This window comes from Pleurodeles waltl, chromosome 11 (assembly GCF_031143425.1).
Source record: "Pleurodeles waltl isolate 20211129_DDA chromosome 11, aPleWal1.hap1.20221129, whole genome shotgun sequence".
In the NCBI taxonomy this organism is placed as follows: Eukaryota; Metazoa; Chordata; class Amphibia; order Caudata; family Salamandridae; genus Pleurodeles; species Pleurodeles waltl.
This window is the reverse complement of record NC_090450.1, coordinates 943,433,303-943,454,434: the sequence shown is the minus strand read 5'-3', so window position 1 is coordinate 943,454,434 and position 21,132 is coordinate 943,433,303. Positions and strand designations below refer to the sequence as shown.

Sequence of the window (21,132 nt, the reverse complement as noted above, 5' to 3'; positions counted from 1 at the left end):
TACCAGCGACCACGTCGTGGCTGAAAAATACAGCCCAGTCAATGCTGCGACATATTTCCAACACATCTTCCATGTGAGACGCGCAGCACTGAAAAGGTTTCGAGGCCCAGGCGCAGTCGTCTAAACCTGCAAAGGTATCTGTTTTATTGCATTCTGAAAATTATAATGTTTCTGTTGAAATGTGTACGTGGTGTGCAGATGTGTCCTAGTACCTCTTCGCTACCAAAGGATTCTGAAAACGGTGCTATAATCTTGGATTCTCTACTTTGGCAGCTCGTGTGATCCTGGGCAAATGACTTCCTTGTCGGGTGCTTTACTCCACTAGACCGTCCCATTTAGGATGCCTAGAGATGGAATAAATGGAGCCAAGAACAACGTCAGATAAATTATTATATACAATTACTGTTCCCCTTAATCGGAAAGCAATACGGGAAGACAAGAAGGCCGAGACTTGAAATGGCTCTTAGGGACACCGTACACCACCTGTGGTCAAGATGTGGTCTTAAATATTGCACCGCCATTTGGACTGGCCGCCATCAAAGAACAGTGGGCAAAACAATTGAAGGAGGTCTAAACATCGTGGAGAGACGCAGGTAGTCAGCCAGGCTGGTGCCACAAGCCACATGAAGGCTCGGGTCGGTATGAGCTCAATGTTCCTACAGATCCTTGAGCAGAGCCAGGCGTCAGGCTCGAGCTTTAGTGGCCCATCCACCTCTCCCCTTCACTAGATAAAGACGTCATTCACTGACACTCTACTTGTGCCAGTAACACATTGCCTTCTCATGTCCCCTTTTCTAGACACATTTGGAGCCATTATTATTATCATATAGACTAGAGAAAACTCGATCCAAAAGGTATTCAAGTGCTTTACACGATCGCCAGCTACATTACACGAGGGCACATGTGACAAACTTAATTAAATAAATAAAAGGCAATGCGGTGCAGGAAGACGACGGAGTCCAGACACACACATGCACTTGGATGTAGTGCGAGCAAGAAAGAAAAAAAAAAGTACATCGGAAGCGCACGGCCACTGGCTGCCAGCCACTAGCCAACAGCCAGAAACAGTACTTCGTCCAAGCTCCACGGAGCAGCCAAAGCAGAGGAAAGAAGACAGGAAGTGCAGCCTGATGACGTGAGAAGCTGCTGCTGACCAGTGAGAAGCAAGAAAACGAGAGTGACCAGCGAAGCCTTTGAATAGTAAGTAATGGGTTGGCTGTGGGCAAGTTATCAGTTCTTTTTAAGATGATTTAAAAAAAATAAAAAAATCACAAAAGATTTTGTAAGCATAGCGCAAACGCTGTGCAGGCAAACCCTAAAAAGAGCATAAGGGAAAAAGGTATACTTACACTGATTCCCTAGTGCCTCCACCTCGGTATTCAAATCAAAATTTTTAAAAAAAGATCTTTATTACAGGACATGCTGATCCTTTGCTGAATTTGCAGGACCCAGACATCCCCTTGGCCCCAAAGACCCTTGAGGGCCTCACAATTTATGAATCCAGCATCAAATCCACAAATCGAAAGTATTTAAAACACTAATGTGGTGCTTGGCCAGTGGCCACACGAAGGGTTGACCGTATGCATGGAGGGGGTGGGAGATTGTGGGGGGCTTGCTGTTGTCCAAGCCGTGTGACTAGCCCCAACTGCGTATGGCCAAAGGCTGGAAAAGGTCAGAAGCCATGACCTAAGGCAAACCCCAGCTGCCCATCACCAAAGTTTGTATGTTGCATTGGATGTTTTCTACTGAGCCCTATTATGATTCTGATGCAATTCCACTGTAAGCACTGAACAGTTTGAAATGTACTGTAAGATCATTGAAATAAAAACAAGGTAAAAAAATGTTTGTGTGCTGCGTTTATGGTTAGCTCCAAGAGGCTGGGTGCAGGACCTTGCTGGCGGGCAGGTCCTGCAGCCAAACACTCGCTGTACACAACTGCAGGCGAGGTAGTGCTGGGGTTGGCTGCCCCCTCTGCACATGCGCCAAGGACATGAGCTGTGGGCGTTGGCTGCCTGTGGACAGCTGGTTGCATCGGCAGGCCAGAGGCCGGGACTACAGCAACCTCCCAGCTGCGCAGGGCCGAAGGGGTGTCACCCACCAGTCAAATGTTGGGTGCAGGGCTTGGCTAGAGGTCAGGAGCAAGGCATTGCCAAGGCCCAGTCCCCTTCAGCCAACCCCAAACTGCCATAGCCAAAGGCTGTGCAATGGGTTTTGTGTCCACCTATGGAGATTTGGACACAGGGGCAGAAGGAGGACAGGTTCTGCAGCCAACCACCCTGCACACAACAGAAGTCCTGGAGGTCAGGCTGTGAGGGCAACTCTGCCACACATGGCCACGCATCTCAAGTTTGGCTGTCCATTGAGTGATGGAAAAAACATGGCCTGATCCGAGCCAACCCCTGCTGTGCCACCCATTGGAAAGTTGGGCATAGGGCCTGGCCTTAGGCCAGGGCCTGCAGACAACCACCACTGCACATGGCCAAAGGCCATGTGAAGCGTTTGTTGGCCATCCATGGAGAGTTGGGTGGAGGGCCTACAGTGATGGCACCCTAAATATCGACCCCACAATATTGGTGAGACGTAACATTAAAGACAAAATACTGAAAAAATATCCAGACAGGCAAGTCTATATTTTCTATACGTAAATCCACATATATGGGTCCACACTGTACATAGAACGTCAATGTAGGTAGATGCAGAGTTAGGAATAGTGAATATATCCTTCCCTATACGCACTTACCTTTTGTTATGTTGTTATGTTATGTCTCACCTTGAGAGTTCACAGCCTAGACACTGCGAAGCGCCTGGATACCCTCACGGGTCATTAGTGTGCTATACAATAGATGCAATATAATATGATAAAACTCTTCGATGTTGTATTTGGTTAAAAAAAAACAAAAAAACATCAATTCACAAAAAAACAAAGGTGTAGTTACGGTTAGCATTGCTTTTAATACCTCGGCCTATGTTTATGAAATCTGAGAAATGCACCTAAAAAGCCACAGTTAAAGTGAAAAGATGGTTAGGAATGAAAAACATAAAACCACCGAAAGCCACTGAAATTTGCAAATTATGTTTAGGAGCAAAGTCCAAACCTCACACAACAGCCATGCGACCCATTACTAGCACACCAAATGCAATGCACACGGACTCAAGAGTTTTACGTTAAAAAATAAAAAGACCTACAAGCAAAATGTAAATAAAAAACAACACATAATAAAATAATTTAAAAATACTACATTCACAATCATCTCCACTAAAGTGGAAAAGTTAATGTGATATGTAATCTCATCTGTAAAATGATTTACAACATTTACAATTGCATTGGTTTCATTGAGGTTCAGGTTATGTGTATTGATCTGGTGTGTCAAGAACCCTGGACCAGGTGTGCAAAGCTATTTTGCAGTCACAAACTGTGAAATTTGCCTTTTGCACCTGCAAAATGGCCTTGTAGCATGTACCATCCCTATTTTGCAAGTCAACAGCGACTCATTAATATGAAGGGGCCACGTATGATTGGTTTGTGACCGTGAATGTGGCTGAAAAAGAATCACAGTTAGCACCAACTTCAAATTGGTGGTAGCTCATTCATAAAGGGGAAGGGGTCCCTTTGGGACCCCTTCCCCTTTGTGAAAGGGGGCGCCAAATGTTTTTGAAAGCAGGCAGTGGGTCCCACAGACCACCGCCTACTCTGAAAAAATGAAATTGAAATGTTTCATTATTATTTTTGAAATGCATCCCGATTTCCTTTAAAGAAAATGGGCTGCATTTTAAAAAAATGCTTTATTTAAAAAGGAGTCACAGACATGGTGGTCTACTGACCCCAGGAAGCCACCATCCCTATGAGTGCGGCCATTCCCAAATGGGTCGCAAATTACGACTTACCTCATGAATATTGATGAGGCAAGCCCCTTGCATTCCATTTGGGAATCGCTAAAAGTCTCAGACACTGCAGTACATTTTGTTTTGCGATTCACAATCGGAAATTGCGAGTCACAAAAAAAATGGGCGAACATCTGGCTCCCTGTTCCTTCTCCACACAATACACATCAAAGCAGTGAAAGCACCTTGCGTCCTGCAAGCTTGATCCGAGGTGTGAAGCTATTGCAGAGGAACTGGCTCTTGGACGTGTAGAAACTGCAAACAAAAAATCAAAAATGTCATTGATGAGATACAACAAAGAGAAAGGTTAACATTTCTGGGATGGAGTAGGAAATGCACATGTGGCAAAGAGGGTAGGTGGAAGGAAAGAAGAGCAGGAGACCATCAAATTGAGGGGAGAAGACATGCAGTGATGACATAGGGGAAGTGACAAAGGGATTAGGCAGAGGTGCAACCCAGAAAGGTAAAGAAACAGAAGGAAAGATATCACAGGAAATAGGAGAAATTAAAATAGAGAATTAGAAAGAAAGTAAGGAAGTGGAAAGGGTGGAAGAAGGAAGGGAAGACGGGAGGAGGAAATGAGGCAGGGGGTGACAAGGAGAATAAAAAAGGAGAGGAGGATGGGAGCAGGCAAAGGGCAGCAAAAAGAGAAGGAGGGGAAACAAGAAAAAAGAAGAGGATGCAATGCTTGCACGGGGAGAAGGAGAAGAAGGCAGCATTGCAACAGGAAAAGGCAGAGGATCCCAGGACAGGATGTTAGAGGAAAGGAGAAGAGGAGAAGTTAGAGGGTAGCACTTGGAAAGAGTTAAAGAGTGTGAGGACAAAGTCTGGCAAATGGAACTGTAAAGACAAGAAAAAAACAGGTGAGGCAGGTGAAAAGCAAAGGGATAACAGGAGAAAGGAGGAGACAGAGTAAAAGGGAAGCAAAGCGAAGAGGAGCGGGAGACAAATGCAATAGGTAAGTGAAGATGAGGAGGGGACCGTGTGGGCAAAGGGAAGCTAGGAAGAGGAAAATGAGGTGAGAGAGGCAGAGCATATTAAAAGAGAAGACTTATGATATACTGGCACAAGAAAGTAAGAGAAGTAATAGGCTGGGGTTTGGCCAGCAAAGAGGAAGCAAAGATATACCATTTACTAAGAACACTTACACCCCTTGGTTCCAAGAAAACAGGCATAAGTCACTCCTGGAGCATTTGCCCTGTGTTTTGGATATTGATCACAAGCATTTCTCCATACCACCTGCCATACCACATTTTCACCTGGGGTACACATTTTCTTTATTGCACCCCTCCGCTCATGTACAATGTGTTTCTTGCGCTTTTCCACCTCCCGCTACTGGTGTAGACAGCTTGAGCGAGGCCATGCTCTCTTCACATCACACCTCTCTCTCTCTCTAACACTCCACTGACCTAAATGCACGCCTCACACCCTACTCTTTACACAAATAGGATACAGAGCCCAACTAGCCCTCCTTCTCCTCTCCTGTTTTTTCAACCCACCTGTGGTTGATCCAGTGTGGAATGTTGTAGTCATCTCCCAGGCGAGAATCACCGGGGCCACTACGGTTGTGAAGCTGCAAAGGAAATTAAAAAGTCATATTAAACAAATGGGGAAAATTAATTGATTACCACCCCGCTACCACTTTCAGATGGCAAACCCTCTGATGTCACCAAAATGTGCTGGGATCATTCCAGTGCTGAATTTGTAAATAAAAACGTGCCGGTGCTCAGAGCTCTCCTCTGAAACGCACAGCTGCTGCAATTAAATGTGCGAGCATGGAATACTGAGGCAGCGTAATCCTGAAGCCATCTCGGGCCTCTTCAATACATTTACAGCCATTCCCTGCCCCTTCAGCTCACTCTTGCAGCTTTCTGCTTTCTCCCTTTGTGATGCTTTTTCGTTTTTCGCTTCCTCCGTCTTTGACAAAAGTGTCTTTTGCTCGCAGCAAATGTTTGAGGCAGAAGACTAAGCGCCGGCCTTTAAAAATAAGTGTTGGTGCTCAGCACTGGAAACATCAAGCACAAATTAAGCACTGGATCATTCCAGATATGCCATGCTGTTCATCTCCACTCACTGCTCTATATGCCTGCCCCTTATCATCAGCATACTCTCCCCTACACAAAGATGAGGGTGAAAATGGAAGTGGGACTGAGAAAGGTAGAGAATTTGATTGGCTAGAAAGATAGAGAAACTGTGAAATGAGGGCAGAGATTGTAGGGAGGTGGTTTTCAACATATGAAAAGATAAATTGCTACCTTAATTGGTTCTTAAGCATGCAGGCACATGAAGCAAGGAAGGGTAGGACAGTGAGCAGCAGAAGTCAGAGCAATACCAGAAATTACAGGCGGGGAGAGGCTAATGGGAAGAAAGAATAGAAGGCTGAGCCAGAAAGACAACAGAAGAGGCAGAAGCAGAGCTCGGACACAGCAGCAAAGGGCACAACAGGATATCATGGAGGTCACAGGGAAACTGCACAGAGGGAAGGACGAAATTACAGGTAATCAACAGAGAAGAAACAGAGCCTGGGCAAAGAGGAGAGGGTAACTGGTGAGTAAAAGGCTACACATAGGAAATGGTGGGTGGGCATAGAGGAGCCGAAGAACAGAAGATTAAGCAGAAGAGAAGGAAGTAAAATTAAAGATGGAGAGGGCACAAAGCACACTCCAGGAAATTATGACAAAACTGCATATAAATTGGGAAACCACAGTAGGAGAGCAAAGAGGGCACATTGTGCCTATCAGAACAGCACACTTGCATGTTTGTAAAAACAAAGGGGAAAACAGCACAGAGACAAATAGATGGAGGCACAAAGGGAGAATTGGTGAGCAAAGAACGCATGTTAGAGGACATTGAGGGCACAGCGGGAGGACATGGAGTCTGTACTGAAAGAACAGAGAGCAGCAGAAAAGCACAGCGGGTAGGGCACGGCAGCAGAGCATGGTATCATGGTGAGAGTGCAGTAGGGGGAACAAACGGTACAAATGGAAAGCACAACAGTGAGACATCATGAGGCTAGGCCACAAATAATTGGATACTTTGTAGTAGAAAAGAGATTAAATTACCTAAAGATGCTGAGTTGAGGTGAGAGTATAAAAAAGCAGAAGGTAAGAAGACTGAGCAGCAGATAACTCTAATTGGGGAACAGCAGGACCGAACAAAGGGCACAACAGGAAGGTATAGATAGTAAAACAGGATGGCTGAGCGAGCAAGGCAGAGCAGTGGGTGGGTACAAAAGCACAGGAGGAGGCATGCAGCATGGCAGTACACATAGGCGAATGCTCAAAAGAATACTGTGCAGAGGATAAAGTGGAAGCATAAAGATGATACAGTAGGAGGCCACAAAGGGCTGAGTAGGAAAACACAACAAAAGGCCACACAAGGCAGAAGTAGAAGCCAAAGCAGGGCAAAACAACAAAGGGCACCGGAGGAAGGCGGAGCAGGGGACACAGATGGCCGTTACCTTGAAAAGAGGGACAGCATGGAGAGGCTGCTCGCCCATACACACCAAATCCACGCCGATCCCTATTAGAATGAAGGCAGGCAGTCAGTTTGTGTGTGATGAAGCAGCTTTACATCACATCCCCATGCTGACATCAACTACCCTAACCAGCTTGCAATTCCTCCACAGTTCCTCTCATTTTAGAATGCCACAATTATCTGTAGTCCCCAACAAGGATTATTTGGGAAAGGCGACCTAAACACATTGGAAGTAAAAAAGTTAATTTTAAGATAAGACGAACAGAAGCTATGCATTGCATTAAGGTAACTGTTAGATTCTGCTGATTTCAATAAACCGCTAATACATGGGGTCAAGAGTTAGACAGGTGTGGTGCATTGAAGTCAGTGATCAATAAAGCAGAACAAGACTCACGTGCAAGTCCTCAGGATGAAGAAACATATGCCCACATTGCTGGGAATCAGATGCATTAGTCAAGTCACATTTATCAATATGCAGCCACTGATTAATGAATGTTGGAAATGGCCCTTTTTGCAGGGTTATCCCCAAACTTTTTGCCTTCTTCCTCCTATTTTTTCAGGTCTGTGTTTGCTGGTTTATTGTCTTTGTGCACTTTACCACTGCTAATCAGTGCTAAAGTGCAAGTGGCTCCACATATAAATTATACTGTGGATTGGTTTATCCATAATTGGCATCTTTGATTTACTAATAAGTCCCTAGTAACGTGCCCTAAAGGTGCCCAGGGCCTGTGAATCAAATGCTACTAGTGGGCCTCCAGCACTAGTTGTGCCACCCACATTAGTAGCCCTGTAAACATGACTCAGACCTGCCATTGCAGTGTTTGTGTGTGCAGTTTTAAACTGCCAATTCGACTTGGCAAGTGTACCCACTTGCCAGGCCTCAACCTTCCCTTTTACTACATGTAAGGCACCCCTAAGTTAGGCCCTAGGTAGCCCCAGGGGCAGGGTGCAGTGTATGTTTAAGGTAAGACATATACTAGTGTGTTTTATATGTCCTAACAGTGAAATACTGCCATATTCGGTTTTCACTGTGTAAGGCCTATCTCTCTCATAGGTCAACATGGGGGCTGTCTTTAAATATCCTTAAAGCGCAGATTCCCTTTAAGAGCAGATAAAAATGTAGAGTTTAGGGTCTCTGAACTCACAATTTAAAAATACATCTTTTAGTGAAGTTGGTTTTTAGATTGTTAGTTTGAAAATGCCACTTTTGGAAACTAGGCATTTTCTTGCTTAATCCATTCTGTGACTCTGCCTGTTTGTGGATTCCCCGTCTGGGTCAGTTTGTCAGTTGGGCTGTGCACACCTCTCCTCTAGACCGTGACACAAAGTTGGCTGGGGTGTAGCCTGCATACCTTGATTAGCCATCTGTGCTGGAGGGGAGGAGTGGTCACTCACACCTGAAAGGACTGTGCCTGCCCTCACACAATGCCGTCTCCGACCCCCTGGTGAGTCTCTGGGGCCTGACCTGGACAAGGAAGGATCCTGCAAACACTTGAGACTTTGCTTTGGAGTTTGCCAACTTCAAAGGCAGAACTGGGTATAAGAAGAAGACCCAAAACCCCAGACTTTTAGAAGCTTTCTGAAATCAAGAGGAACCTCTGCCCGGGAGAAGAGCTGAAGAGCTGAAGGAGGAGTACTGTCCCTTTGCTGTGTTGCTTTGCTGGACTGGCCTGCAGTTGCTGCTTCTGCCTGAAAAGAGTGCAAAGGGTGAACTTTGCTGTGTGTCCTGCTTGAGAAAATTCTCAAAGGGCTTGCAGTAGAGCTTGCCTACTGTTGAAAGTCTCAGGGACACCAAAGACTTGAGTTTCCTCGACCTGCAGCACAGGGAACCGTGTGTTTTGTGCTGTTCAAGAGGAGAAACCACCGCGACGCCGTCCAACAACGCCGCAGGCCTGCACCGTGACCTGCTGATGCCACACGGAGTCGCATTGCCCCGCGACCCTGGTCTCACCGCCGCCGCCATCGGATGACTTCACCGAGCCGCTGCTCGCACAGCGACCTGTGGGCCCCACACTCCAGCATGGCCTGCTCACACCGCAACCTGGGCGTCCCCAACGCCGCCGCTCCTGCTGACACCGGCGCCGCTGCCTGCACCGTGGCCTGTGGACACTGCTCGTGAGGTACACAAAGCACCGTCCCGTCCCGCACCGCAGCCCAGGTCCACCGACACCCGCACCATCGACTCCTGTGTCGTCACCAAGCATCCTGCCTGCACCGTGGCCTGTGGACATTGCACGTCGCACCGCCCCGCTTCACACCGCAGCCCTGGTCTCACTGACGCCGCTGGACGCCTTCACGGAGCCGCTGCCTGCACCGTGACCTATGGGCACCGGACGTCGCATCGTCCCGCTTTGTCCCGCAGCCCCGACGCCATCCACGCCGGCGCACCCGACTTCATCAGCCTGGAGTTCGATCTGCAACACGTGTGACCTCAAGGGCCTGATGACTCCTGCACCGACTCCGGAACCGACACCGCAACGTCAGTGACGCCACTCTCCGGAGCTCACTGCGAGGATCACGACGCTCTGCAAATCCAAGGTACTGTTTGCGGGTCTTCCCGACACAGTAGCTGGCCCGCAATGCCCCAGCCGGCCTGAACTGTTGGTTTTGTTGATCACAACACCGTGATAGCCCCAGGTGGAGCTATCGACTTCAAGGAACTGTAGTTTTGAGTAAATCTTGCAGAATTCATATTTTTCTTACTGTATGTTGGATTTTTTTATCGTATTTGGTCTTGTTTTATATAGATAAGTATTGGCTGTTTTTCTAAAACTCGTGTGGTGTCCTTTTGTAGTGTTTTCACTTATTACTGTGTGTTATGTGTAAATGATTTACACATTGTTTTTGAGATAAGCCTGACTGCTCGTGCCAAACTACCAAGGGGGTAAGCAAGGGTTATCTGAGCGGGTATCTCCCTTATCCTGACTAGAGTCAGGGTCCCTACTTGGACAGGGTGCAAACCGGCTGCCAACTAGAGACCCCATTTCTAGCAATGAATATCTGGATCATAGTTTTCTTCTGGTTTTATTTTCAGGCATCAAGACCATGAGTAAACATACAATTGAGATAGACAACACAACAGATGAATCTTATGAAGATGTCTTATTATTGCCGCTCATCACAGCTCTCTCTGTGGATGCTCTTGTACCCCTGCTTGCCATTGTCAATGGCTCCCTCACTCAAGGCATCTTCCCTGAAGCTTTCAAGACAGGCCAGATCCTCACTCTCCTAAAGAAACCTACACTATACCCTGATGACCTCGCCAGTAACCAGGCAATCACTCATCTAGCATTCTTCAGCAAGATTAATGAAAAATCAGTCCATGTTCAACTCCAATTTTATGTTTCCTGCATGACTACCAGTCTGGCTACAGATCACGCTGTAGTACTGAGACCACAACCTTAAACATCAAAGACAATGCCCTCTTGACCACAGGTAAAGATGAGCCCCTACCTCCCTCCCGGTATTGCTGGACCTCTCAGCTGTCTTTGACACAGTTCACCATTCCACCCTCATCTGCACCCTGGAGTCTTAAATGGGGATAACCAGCAAAGTCCTCCACAAGTTCTCCTTCTCCCTTTCCAACAGACTCCAGTTTTTCACATGGGTACCTCCAGGTCATGAAAGATCCCCATCACTCGTGGAGTCCTCAAAGGTGCCACACTGATTCCTGTCATCTTCAACCTACCTCTACATGGAGCCACTTGGTGCTCTACTCGCAGAGAACAATATTAAGATTCACCGATATGCTGATGATACAAAAGTCTCCACTGCTTTAGACATCCAACGCCTCAAACACTGCTTGCACATCATCCAGACCTGGTTGTCTAACGCATACTTAAAGCTAACCCCAACCAAGCCAGACTTCCAGTTATTTGCCAAGATCAATAAACAAGATACAGTACAAACCTAGCTCAATGACATGAACCTTGACAGCTTTGACTTCCAAGTTTCTCTGAATGCCAAGTCACTTGGATTCACCCTGCACACCAATCCCACTCTCAAGGAACACATTGCCAAAAAAACGCAGACTGCCTGATACCAGTTCTCTCTTCTAGAGAAAGTCAAACCGTTTCTTCCAGAAAGCAACTTCAGAAGCGCTATTCAAGCCCTTGTAGTCCAACATCTGGATAGTGGTAATGTCCTGCTGCATGGCCTCCCAGACTCCACACTTGCACCCATCCTACCCGTCGAAGCACATCTCATCCAGGGTCTGAAGAAATATGATTACAGCATCATTCATCCTGATGGAACTCCACTGGCTTCTCTTACTGGCCCACACCATCTTCAAAACCAGCTGCATAGCTAACAAAGCAAAGCCATCAAAGTCAGCAACCCTGCTCATCTTGTGGACAAGCTAACCATCTCTGGTGAAGCTCGGCACACACACAGCCAGGACAACATCACACTGAAGACTGAAAAATGTAAAGAAAAAAACAGCAGCCTTTTTCAGCTATGTACTCAGGTTCTGGAACAATATCCTCGTATCCATCAGGACGGTCCCTATGCTCCTCCAAATTAGGAAGGAGTTGAAAACTTACCTCTTTAAAGAGCACTACAGCACAATGCATTAACCACCTACAATCTAGCTTCCTCACCTTTTACTTGTTGACTTTACACTTGCATTCAGTAATGCTTTTTCTGGTAGAGACTCTATCTAACCGAAGATCCTCACCTTAGAATATGCCCCAGGCAGGATACGAAAGATCTTGAGCAGTATCCCTGCATGCCAGTAGGTGGTGGCAATCTGCTCCAAATCTGCATTGGAAGTGAAATTGTGGTGTCCATACAGGTGCCACCCCAGCGTGCCGACATCAGTTTATTTATTTAACTATTTACGCATCAAAATGCAGAGCCACGTAAAAACCAATGTTATTGTTTTGACCGTATGCACTGCCTAACAGGAATCTTCTGGGTGAAGGGCCCAATTTGCAGGGCCGGGAAGATGGGAAGGCAGGTGAGGAATCTGCGATAGGATACCTCTACCACAATCTGTACCAGAAAAGGTATTACCGAAGATAAGTTGTTCCGCTGATAGATACATCTAACCGCAGACTCCTCACCTGAAAATAGATACCAAAGCAATACCTCCTTGGAGGAAGCCTGCAAACTTGCTTAGACCAAAAAGGACCAAATGGGTGAAATGGTCATCACAACGGACCTGACTTTACAAGCAGTAGTGGTTTGTGAACGTGTGGCGGGACATCCACATGGCAGCTTGGCAGATATCCAGGACAGGTAGCCCGTGGACTAATGCTGTAGTGGCAACCCTGGTCCTGGTGCAGTGAACCCGCAAACCCTCAGGGACTTGCTTCTTCTCCAGTGCGTAGCAGATTTTTATGCAGAGCACTATCCATGGGCGGACAGTATGTTTCTGCACAGTCTTGCCCTTCTTTACTCTGGTGAAACCAATGAAGAATGGATCATCCACTGATGGTCTTTGGTGTGTTCAATATAGGAGAGAACACTCTTAGGGTGCAAACAATGGAGCCTCTCCTCCTCCTTGGAAGAATGAGGCAAAGTGCTGAAAAAGGGCAGAGTGATGCTCTGGCCAATATGAAAGGGGGTGATCAACTTTGGGAGAAAAGAGGCATGCATACAAAGGACCAGCCTGTCTTAAAACACTTGGTGTATGGAGGATGAACCGACAGAGCCTGAAGCTCACTGACAGTCATGACCAATGTAACTGCCACCAGGAAAACGGCTTTGAGGGTCAAAAGGTGGAAAGGGCTCAAAGGGAGCACACATGACGCAAGTAAAGATTAAATTAAGGTCCCATTGGGGCATTACAAATGGAGTAGGTGGGAATAAATGCTGTAAGCCTTCCAAAAAATGAGTCACAACTGGGAACTGGAGCCGGAAGGTTGAGCCGGTAGCCACAGAAAAGCCAAACTAGGTGACAAGTAGAACCTTAACAGTGCTCAAGGCATTGTTGGGCTCAAGCTAGAACAAGCAATAAAACCTTCAACAGAGGTATAGAGAGGGGGTCCGCATGACGTGAGGAATACCAAACCACAAGCGTATTCCAATGGCATGTGTAGATAGTGTTAGTGACTAGACACCTGACTGCCAAAATGACATCACAAACTTTGGGAGAGAGATCAAAAACCCTTAGCTGTTGCCACTCAATCTCCAGGCGCGGAGGTGGCGTGTGTACAGGTTCGGGCTTAGAACCCTGCCTTGTTGCTGCAACAGGAAGTCCTCCCAAAGAGGCAGCATGGCCGGAGGACAGATGCTCATGCTCAGTAGTTCAGGGTACCATACTCTCTGTGCCCAGTCTGGAGCCACAAGGATGACTTGGGCCCGGTTGGTCTTGATCCTCTGGAAACTCTGGTCAGAAGTGGTATCGGCGGGAAGGTGTACAGGATGACACAGATAGTAAAACAAGATGACTGAGACAGCAAGGCAGACCAAAGCTAGATAGAACAAACAGCAGGAAATCAAGCATGCAGTGGAGTTCCAAGTTCCACTTGAAGAGGAACGCGTCTCCAAGCAAAACCATGTTTTGAAACTCCAGCGGACAGAAGTGCTGGCATTGTGCGTTCCCTGTAGTGGCGAACAGATCAAGCCAAGGTCCTACCCAGTCTCGGAAGAGACCTTGCACCAATGCTGGATATAGAAACCATCTGTGATTCGCAAGACATTGACTGCTGAGTTCTTGTGCCCTGGCGTTCAGGGAACCCACCAGGTGGTGCAGGGCCAGAAGGATGTCCTGGCAGCCCAGCCAAAACCAGAGGCGCAGAGCCTCCTGATACAGGGTGCACAACCCCCACACTGCCCTTGTAATAACACCTGACGGTGGTGTTGTCTGTGAACACCTGAACCAGTCTTCCTTTGATGTAACAGCTCAAGAAGAGTGATGCTGAGCTGAGATTCCACCAGAGAACAGAGGCCTCTGGTCTCCACCTTTCCCAGCTGGCCACCCCAACTAAAAAAGGGATGCATCCGTCACCGCTGTCAGCTCAGGTGGGGAAGGGAAAGGAATCTACCACTGGCCCAATCGCATAATAAGATAATGCCTCCTGTATCTCATACTAGAGTTGATTTTAAAAACATCAGGGAACAAATCATTCTTTCATGTACTCCCAGTCTATTATGCACTTCGCTACTACCTCTAGAACAAGATGGCCCTCATATTTGCAAACACTGCAATTTTGTGTGTTCTCCCTCCACCTCCCAGGAACAGTGCAAGCTCCTAAGTAACAATAATTTATGCAGGTACTGCATAAGAAAATAAAGCTCTTGACAGGAAGGAACATCAGACCCCTCTACATTACAAAATTTGGAATCCACTAAGGTACATGTTCTTTACTTCAATGCCTGCTCTTTTTCTAAACATGGCCTGGAATTATGGGATCTTTTGGAAACGAAAAGACCAGATATTTGTTTCATCATAGAAACATGGCTTCATCCTGTGGTACTTCTTAGTATTTCAAGAGTGTTCCCCTCCAACTACAGGTTAATCAGACTAGATATAAAGTAAAAAAGTGGCAGGAGTCTTGCCATTGCTTTTCGTAAAATGGCGAAAATCACGTTACTGCAGTCACTTCTCATCAACTGGGGAGAGCTGTGTATTTTTAAATTAGAGACACTTTCGAAGCTAACCTGGAAGAGTGCATTAGTATGTCACCCTCCAAGCTAAAAAAAGATTTCAGCAATAAGCTTATCAAATGCTTGGCATCACACATTTTGGCAGCAGACAACTTTATGAGTGTTGGGGATTTTAACCATCATGCAAAGCTGACCTCAGATACGCTTGCTTTCAGACCTGGAATCTTTAGGTCTTTATTAGAAGGTGGTAGGCCCTTCACACACAACAGGACACATTCTGGAACTTATATTCACAAATTCACCCAATCTACAGGGAGATTCCCCCACTTCGCAGGTCTGGACAGACCACTTTTCCATTAATTTTTATCTCAACATGGGAAAACCCCCAGACCTTAACATAAGAGCACCCAGTTTGTTTAGGCCATGGAAGAAGGTAGCACTTTCATCATTTATAATGCTCCTCCCCCCTCCCCGAGGAGCCATGCAGATATAAATATGGCCTTGGATGACTTTGTGGAGTCTTCATCAAGGCACTAGGCACAATTGCTCCCCCTAAGCTTAGTCAATCCACATCAAAGAACATAATTTCCCCCTGGCTTTCAGATTCCCTAAAAAAGGAAAAAAACAGCTTTTAGAAAGGTGGAACACAAATGGAGGACTACAAAAACTCTTGGTGAAAAACTTATTTACAAAGCTGCCCTAGGAACCTATCACAAAAACATTAAAGAATCAAGGAAGACTCACTTTTTGGACATCATCAATAATGCAGAAAACTCAAAAAAAGAACTGTACAGGATTCTGAAGGAATTGACTAATCCCTCAGCCTATCTCTATCACAGATTCTCAGTCTCTTTGTGATGATCTTGCAAACTACTTCAAAATTTATAAAACCTCCTTAAATGGTTCTGTACTGGGAGGGTCAACTTCATCTACCACCTCAGTTATCATTTACCCTCCCGTTTTGGAAACTTCTGACCCTGTCACCCTGAACAAGTGTCGATCAAACAATTTCAAATCTGGTTCACTAGAAGATTCTGCTCTGCCTTATATTATGGCAACCCTGGCCCAATCTCTTCTTTCGACTATTAGACACCTGTTTAAACTCTCAATGAGCATGGAAATCTTTCTGACAAATAGGAAAGCAGCTCGGGTCCGACCTGTTTTTTTTTTTTCATGTCAGATTCCCTAGAGTTGGTAAACTACAGACCAATATCACTGCTCCCTTTTCTTGGAAAAGTTATAGAGACCTTAGTTAATAGAAAATGTACATCTTTTTTGGAAAGTCACTCCTTGTTAGACCCAGCCCAGTCTGGTTTCCGAGCTTCTTACTCCACAGAAACAACATTGGTGGAGGTTCTAGATACCATCAGACTTTCTCTTGATGAGGGGCACCCAGCCACATTGGTATGATTAGATCTGTCCACAGCATTCAACACCATCTCACATTCAACCCTTATCCAAAGACTAGTGAAGATTGGTGTCGGTGGAAAGGCTCTGGGCTGGTTGAAAAACTTTTTGAGTGATCGGACCAACCCAGTGCAGTCAGACATTTTCAATTCTAGAACCATGGCCCTGGACAAGAAGGTACCACAGGGTTCATCTATGAGCCATACCTTTTTTAATATCTATGTGACCACCCTTGGCTCAAGTGATAAGATCACGCGGTTTCTTTATGCAGATGCCACACAACTTATCACCATGGCCCAACTGTGAATCTACCAAATTAAGATTCAGTGAATGCATGAAAAAGATTGCCTTAGGATGTCAGCCAACTATCTCCAACTGAACACCAGAAAGACTGAGATTCTACTTTTTGAAAAAGCCCACTACTTTTGGTCTGAAGGGTGGTGGCCCTCGGGGTCGGCCCCTACCCCTAACCCCTAAAAAGGTAGTTAGAAATTTGGGTGTCCTGATAAACGAGAATCTCTCCATGAAAGAACATGTCAATACTATCTCCGGATCCTGTTTTGGGATTATGCGCCTTCTTAGGAAACCCTTCCAATTCTGACCAGGAAATCACTTACTCAGGCACTTATTTTAAGTTGCGTGCATTACGGTAACACCCTGATGGTAGCAATGAATGAGGGCATTTTAGCTAAACACCAGGTGGTACAAAATACAGCTGTTATTCTGCCACCCATAGGGAGCCCATGCAAAGGGTTCTGCAGGCCTGCCAGTGCAGTCTGCATGAAACAGGTGCATGCACCAGTTTTCACAACTGGTCACTGCACCAGATCACTGTAAGCCACCCCTATGGTAGGCACTCGCAGCCGAGAGGGCAGGGTGCAGGTACCTGTGTATAAGGGCACCCTTGCACTAGCAGAGGTGCCCCCACGAACTCCTGTTCCATTTTTCCGGATTTCATGAGTGCGGGATGCCATTTTACGCGTGTACTGGACATCGGTCACTAGCTATGTCCAGTTACATAATGGTAACACTGAACCTGGGCATGTTTGGAATCAAACATGTCGGATTCATACCCCATCACTGTTGCAAGTATTTTAAGTATGAATCCATGCACTTTGGGGGCTCCTTAGAGGACCTCCAGCACTGCTACCACCAGTCTTACAGGTTTTCCAGGCAGCCCAAGCTGCTGCCACCCCTCACAAAGGTTTCTGCCTTCCTGCTACTTGATCTGATCAAGCTCAGGAAGGCAGAACAAAGGATTTCTTTTGGGAGAGGGAGGTAACACCCTCTCCCTTTGGGAACAGGTGTAGCTGGCTTGGGAGGGGTAGCCTCCCCAAGCCACTGGTATGCTTTGAAGGGCACATTTGGTGCCCTCCATGCACAAACCAGTCCACACCGGTTCAGGGACCCCCAATCCCTGCTCTGGTGCGAAACTGGACAATAGAAAGGGGAGTGACCTCTCCCCTATCCATCACCACTCCAGGGATGTTGCTCAGAGCTCCCCCAGAGGGTCCCTGGGTTCTGCCACCTTGTTTCCAAAGTTGGCAGGGAACTCTGGGAGCATCTGAGTGGCCAGGCCAGGCAGGTGACATCAGAGGCACCTCCTGATAGGTGGTCACCTGGCTAGGTGACCAAGCCCACTCTTAGGGCTATTTAGAGTCTTCCTCTGGGGTGGGTCCTCAGATTTGACGTGCAAGACTCCAGCAGGACTGCTCTGCAACATTTACTTCATCTTCTGGCCACTGGAACTGCAACTGGACTTCACAGGAACATACAATCTGCAGGTACAGCAATGACTATGCTCTGCAACATTGTTTCTCCGGCTCCTTCCAGCAACTGCAACATTTCCCCAGCTGTGCATCCTCTGAGGGCTGCAAGACTTCAGTCTTCACCAAGAAGCAAGAAGGAATCTCCCTTGGAGTGAAGGAGTCACTCCCCTGCATATGAAGGCAACTACTGCAACAACGACCGGCTGTGTGGATTTACTTTCATCCTGAGCTGCATAGATCGTGGATCACGGGTAGTGGTCCGAAGTAGTCCTCTTGGTCCTCTCTGCCACCTGTCCAACTTTGGTGGAGGTAAGCCCTTGTCTTCCCACGCAGGACAGTACCCCAGTGCACTGTGTCTCTTGCATCTGCCATGGCTTGTTTGCATCTCCTCCAAGGGATCTTCAGGCGACATGTAGCTCCAGTCCCCAGCACTCCTTACTGCGATGCACAGCACTCTGCGTGGTTATCCTGTGGCGTGGGATCCATTTCTGTAGTGCTGCATGGGCTCCTTCTGCGACTTCTGCGTCCCCGTCCTGTGGGTGCTGCTTCTGCTCCTGTGGGATCTCTCTGTTGCTGAGGGCCCCCTCTGACTCACCCCTCCTGGGTTGAGTCCTCCTGGCCCTTGCTGGTCCCCGCAGCTCCACTTTTCCACTAACCACAAATTTGTCTTTGCCAAGGCTTGTTGAAAGAATTCCTGTATGACACCCGTCTGCAATCTTCACTCCAGCGTGGGACATCTTCTGCATCCATCAGGAACTCTTCTCCGGCTCCAGGGCTGCAGCGCTGACCTGTCCTTCCTCACAGTTCACCAACTCCTGCAAGTACAGCTGGGTGGGTAGTAGCTCCTACTCCTACTGGACTCCACTGTGACTCTTGAACTTGGTCCCCTCTCTCCACAGGTCTTCTTCCCCAGTAATACACCACTAGTTTCTTGCAGTCTTGTCTGGATGCCTTCTGTTCCTTCCTTTTAGGTGGTTTGTGGAAATTCCAGTGATTTACTCCTGCTTTCCTGGTCGCTGGGGGTTACTGTGTTGCTTACCTCTGTGGTTTTCTAGTACTCCTAGCTCCCCTGTACACATTCCACTTACCTAGGTGGGGGTCCTGTGTTCGCAATCCATTTTTTTAGTATATGGTTTGGGCTCCCCCTAGTGTCACTATTGGTTATTGCTATTTGCACTGTTTTCTAACCTTTTCTGTGCCTATTACTGTCTACTAGTGTATATAATTAGTGTATTACTTACCTCCTAACAGAGGGTTGCCTCTCTAGTACTTTGTCGTATTGCGTTCCAAAAATAAAGTACCTTTGTTTTTGTACAACTGAGTGTTTTCTTTCATGTGTGTAAGTGCTGTGTGACTACATCGTTTTGCATGAGCTTTGCATGACTCCTAGATAAGCCTTGGCTGCTCATCCACAGCTACCTCTAGACAGCCTGGCTTCTAGACACTACCTACACTTCACTAATAGGGGATACCTGGTATAAGGTGTAAGTACCTTAGGTACCCACCACACACCAGACCAGCTTCATTCTCTCCCTTTTAAGTTTCTCTATTTGGTACATAAGTCCCTACATGGAAGTGATAACTGCTGTTTGCGGAACAAGCTGCAGCTTTACATTCCAACTCGCAACCTCAGGTCTAGTAAGCAATTTTTACTATGCCCTCAGCTTATACGTATGGCCAAGCATGGAGGTCGATCATTTTCATATTTGGCCCCCAACACTGGAACCAGCTATCCTTACATATACGATCCTGCTCTAATTAAACAATCTCTCAAAACCTGGTTTTTCCACAATCTGTTCATCTTTAATCCCTGACCTGTGTGTGTGTGGTGTAATAGTGCAGAGAGATCCTCTTGAATGTGATTTGTTTGCGCTCAATAAAGGTCAAATAATAATCGCAGTTAATCAGCCACCACTGCAGATCTTTCGCAGTGCCCTTCGACATCTGGACCAGGTCAGAAAGGTTCCCCTGATACTGTGTTGACTGGGACTTTAGATCCCACTACAGAGCCCACATATGCCATCAGGCATGCTTTACCATCAGGACCCAGAAGGCTACGACACCCAGCAAACTCGGAGTCAGTCTCACCGAAATCCAGGCTAGAGGCAGAAATATTGGAATCATAGCCGGAGTATCCCGGACTCGCCAACTGCACTCTGCCAAGAAAGGCTCAGATGAAAGGAAGCGTCTGAGAAGTAGTTAGGTGTCACTCCGGCATGCTGAAAGTGAACGAGCGAATGCAGAAGGTTCGCCATGGCATGAATGTGGGCAACAACTACCGTGGGCAAGCCCGCCTTCAACATCAGGTCATTGAGGTAGAGTAAGACTGGCATCCCTGACCTTCGTAAATGAGCTGCAACCCCTGCCATCACTTTCGGGAACACCAGGGGCGCAAGCCTGGTGAGGTCAAAGGGAAGCACAGTAAACTGGAAATGCTAGAACAAAGATGTAGAAGGACATGTTCTGCAGGTCCAATGTTATCATCAGTCTCCTTTACCAGGGCAGACAGAACCTGAGCCAACGTAAGAATCCTGACATTTTCCTACCTCAACAAGTTGAGAGGGTGCAGATCTAGTATAGGGTTGAGGCCTTCGCCATAGTGGGAATAATAACCACATCCTGCTTCTGGTGCGGACACCCTTTCCATGGCTCCTTTGGCAAAAGAGACTGCACTTCCTAGCGGAGTAAGAAGAGATGGTCCTCCGCCAGCCGGTCTTGGGATGATGGAAGAGGCTGAGGAATTTCCACAAATGGTAGGGCGTACACAGTCTGCATGATCTGAAGCACCTACTTGTCAGGTGTAATCGCCGACCATTGGGGTAGCTAGTGTCTGATTCATATCCAACAGGATGGCTGTGTTGGATAGATGGCATACAAAAGAGGCTTGGAGGGTGCAGCAGCGTATGGGTGAGGGGCTGGGCAGCATGCTGGGACTGGCTTCCGCGTACTTTTTGGGTTCCGCAGCCTCATCCACGAAAGGGCTGGGTACGGCTTTTACTGATGCCGTTAAACCCTATTGCCCGACACAATTTTGTCCAAACTATGA

General features: G+C 47.0%; 1 protein-coding gene across 10 annotated transcripts in view; it reads right to left on the bottom strand.

Moving 5' to 3' along the window:
- The window catches only part of DEPDC5 (DEP domain containing 5, GATOR1 subcomplex subunit), a 401,482-nt gene that overhangs the window by 249,485 nt on the left and 130,865 nt on the right, over positions 1-21,132 (bottom strand). For all 10 annotated transcript variants that reach the window (XM_069215090.1, XM_069215095.1, XM_069215097.1 and 7 more), the window contains exons 16-18: positions 7,343-7,404; positions 5,382-5,455; positions 4,068-4,137 (exon numbers count right to left, since the gene is read on the bottom strand). In XM_069215090.1, coding sequence (XP_069071191.1) covers positions 4,068-4,137; positions 5,382-5,455; positions 7,343-7,404 — 206 coding nt within the window. The remainder of the gene's footprint in view (positions 1-4,067; positions 4,138-5,381; positions 5,456-7,342; positions 7,405-21,132) is intronic.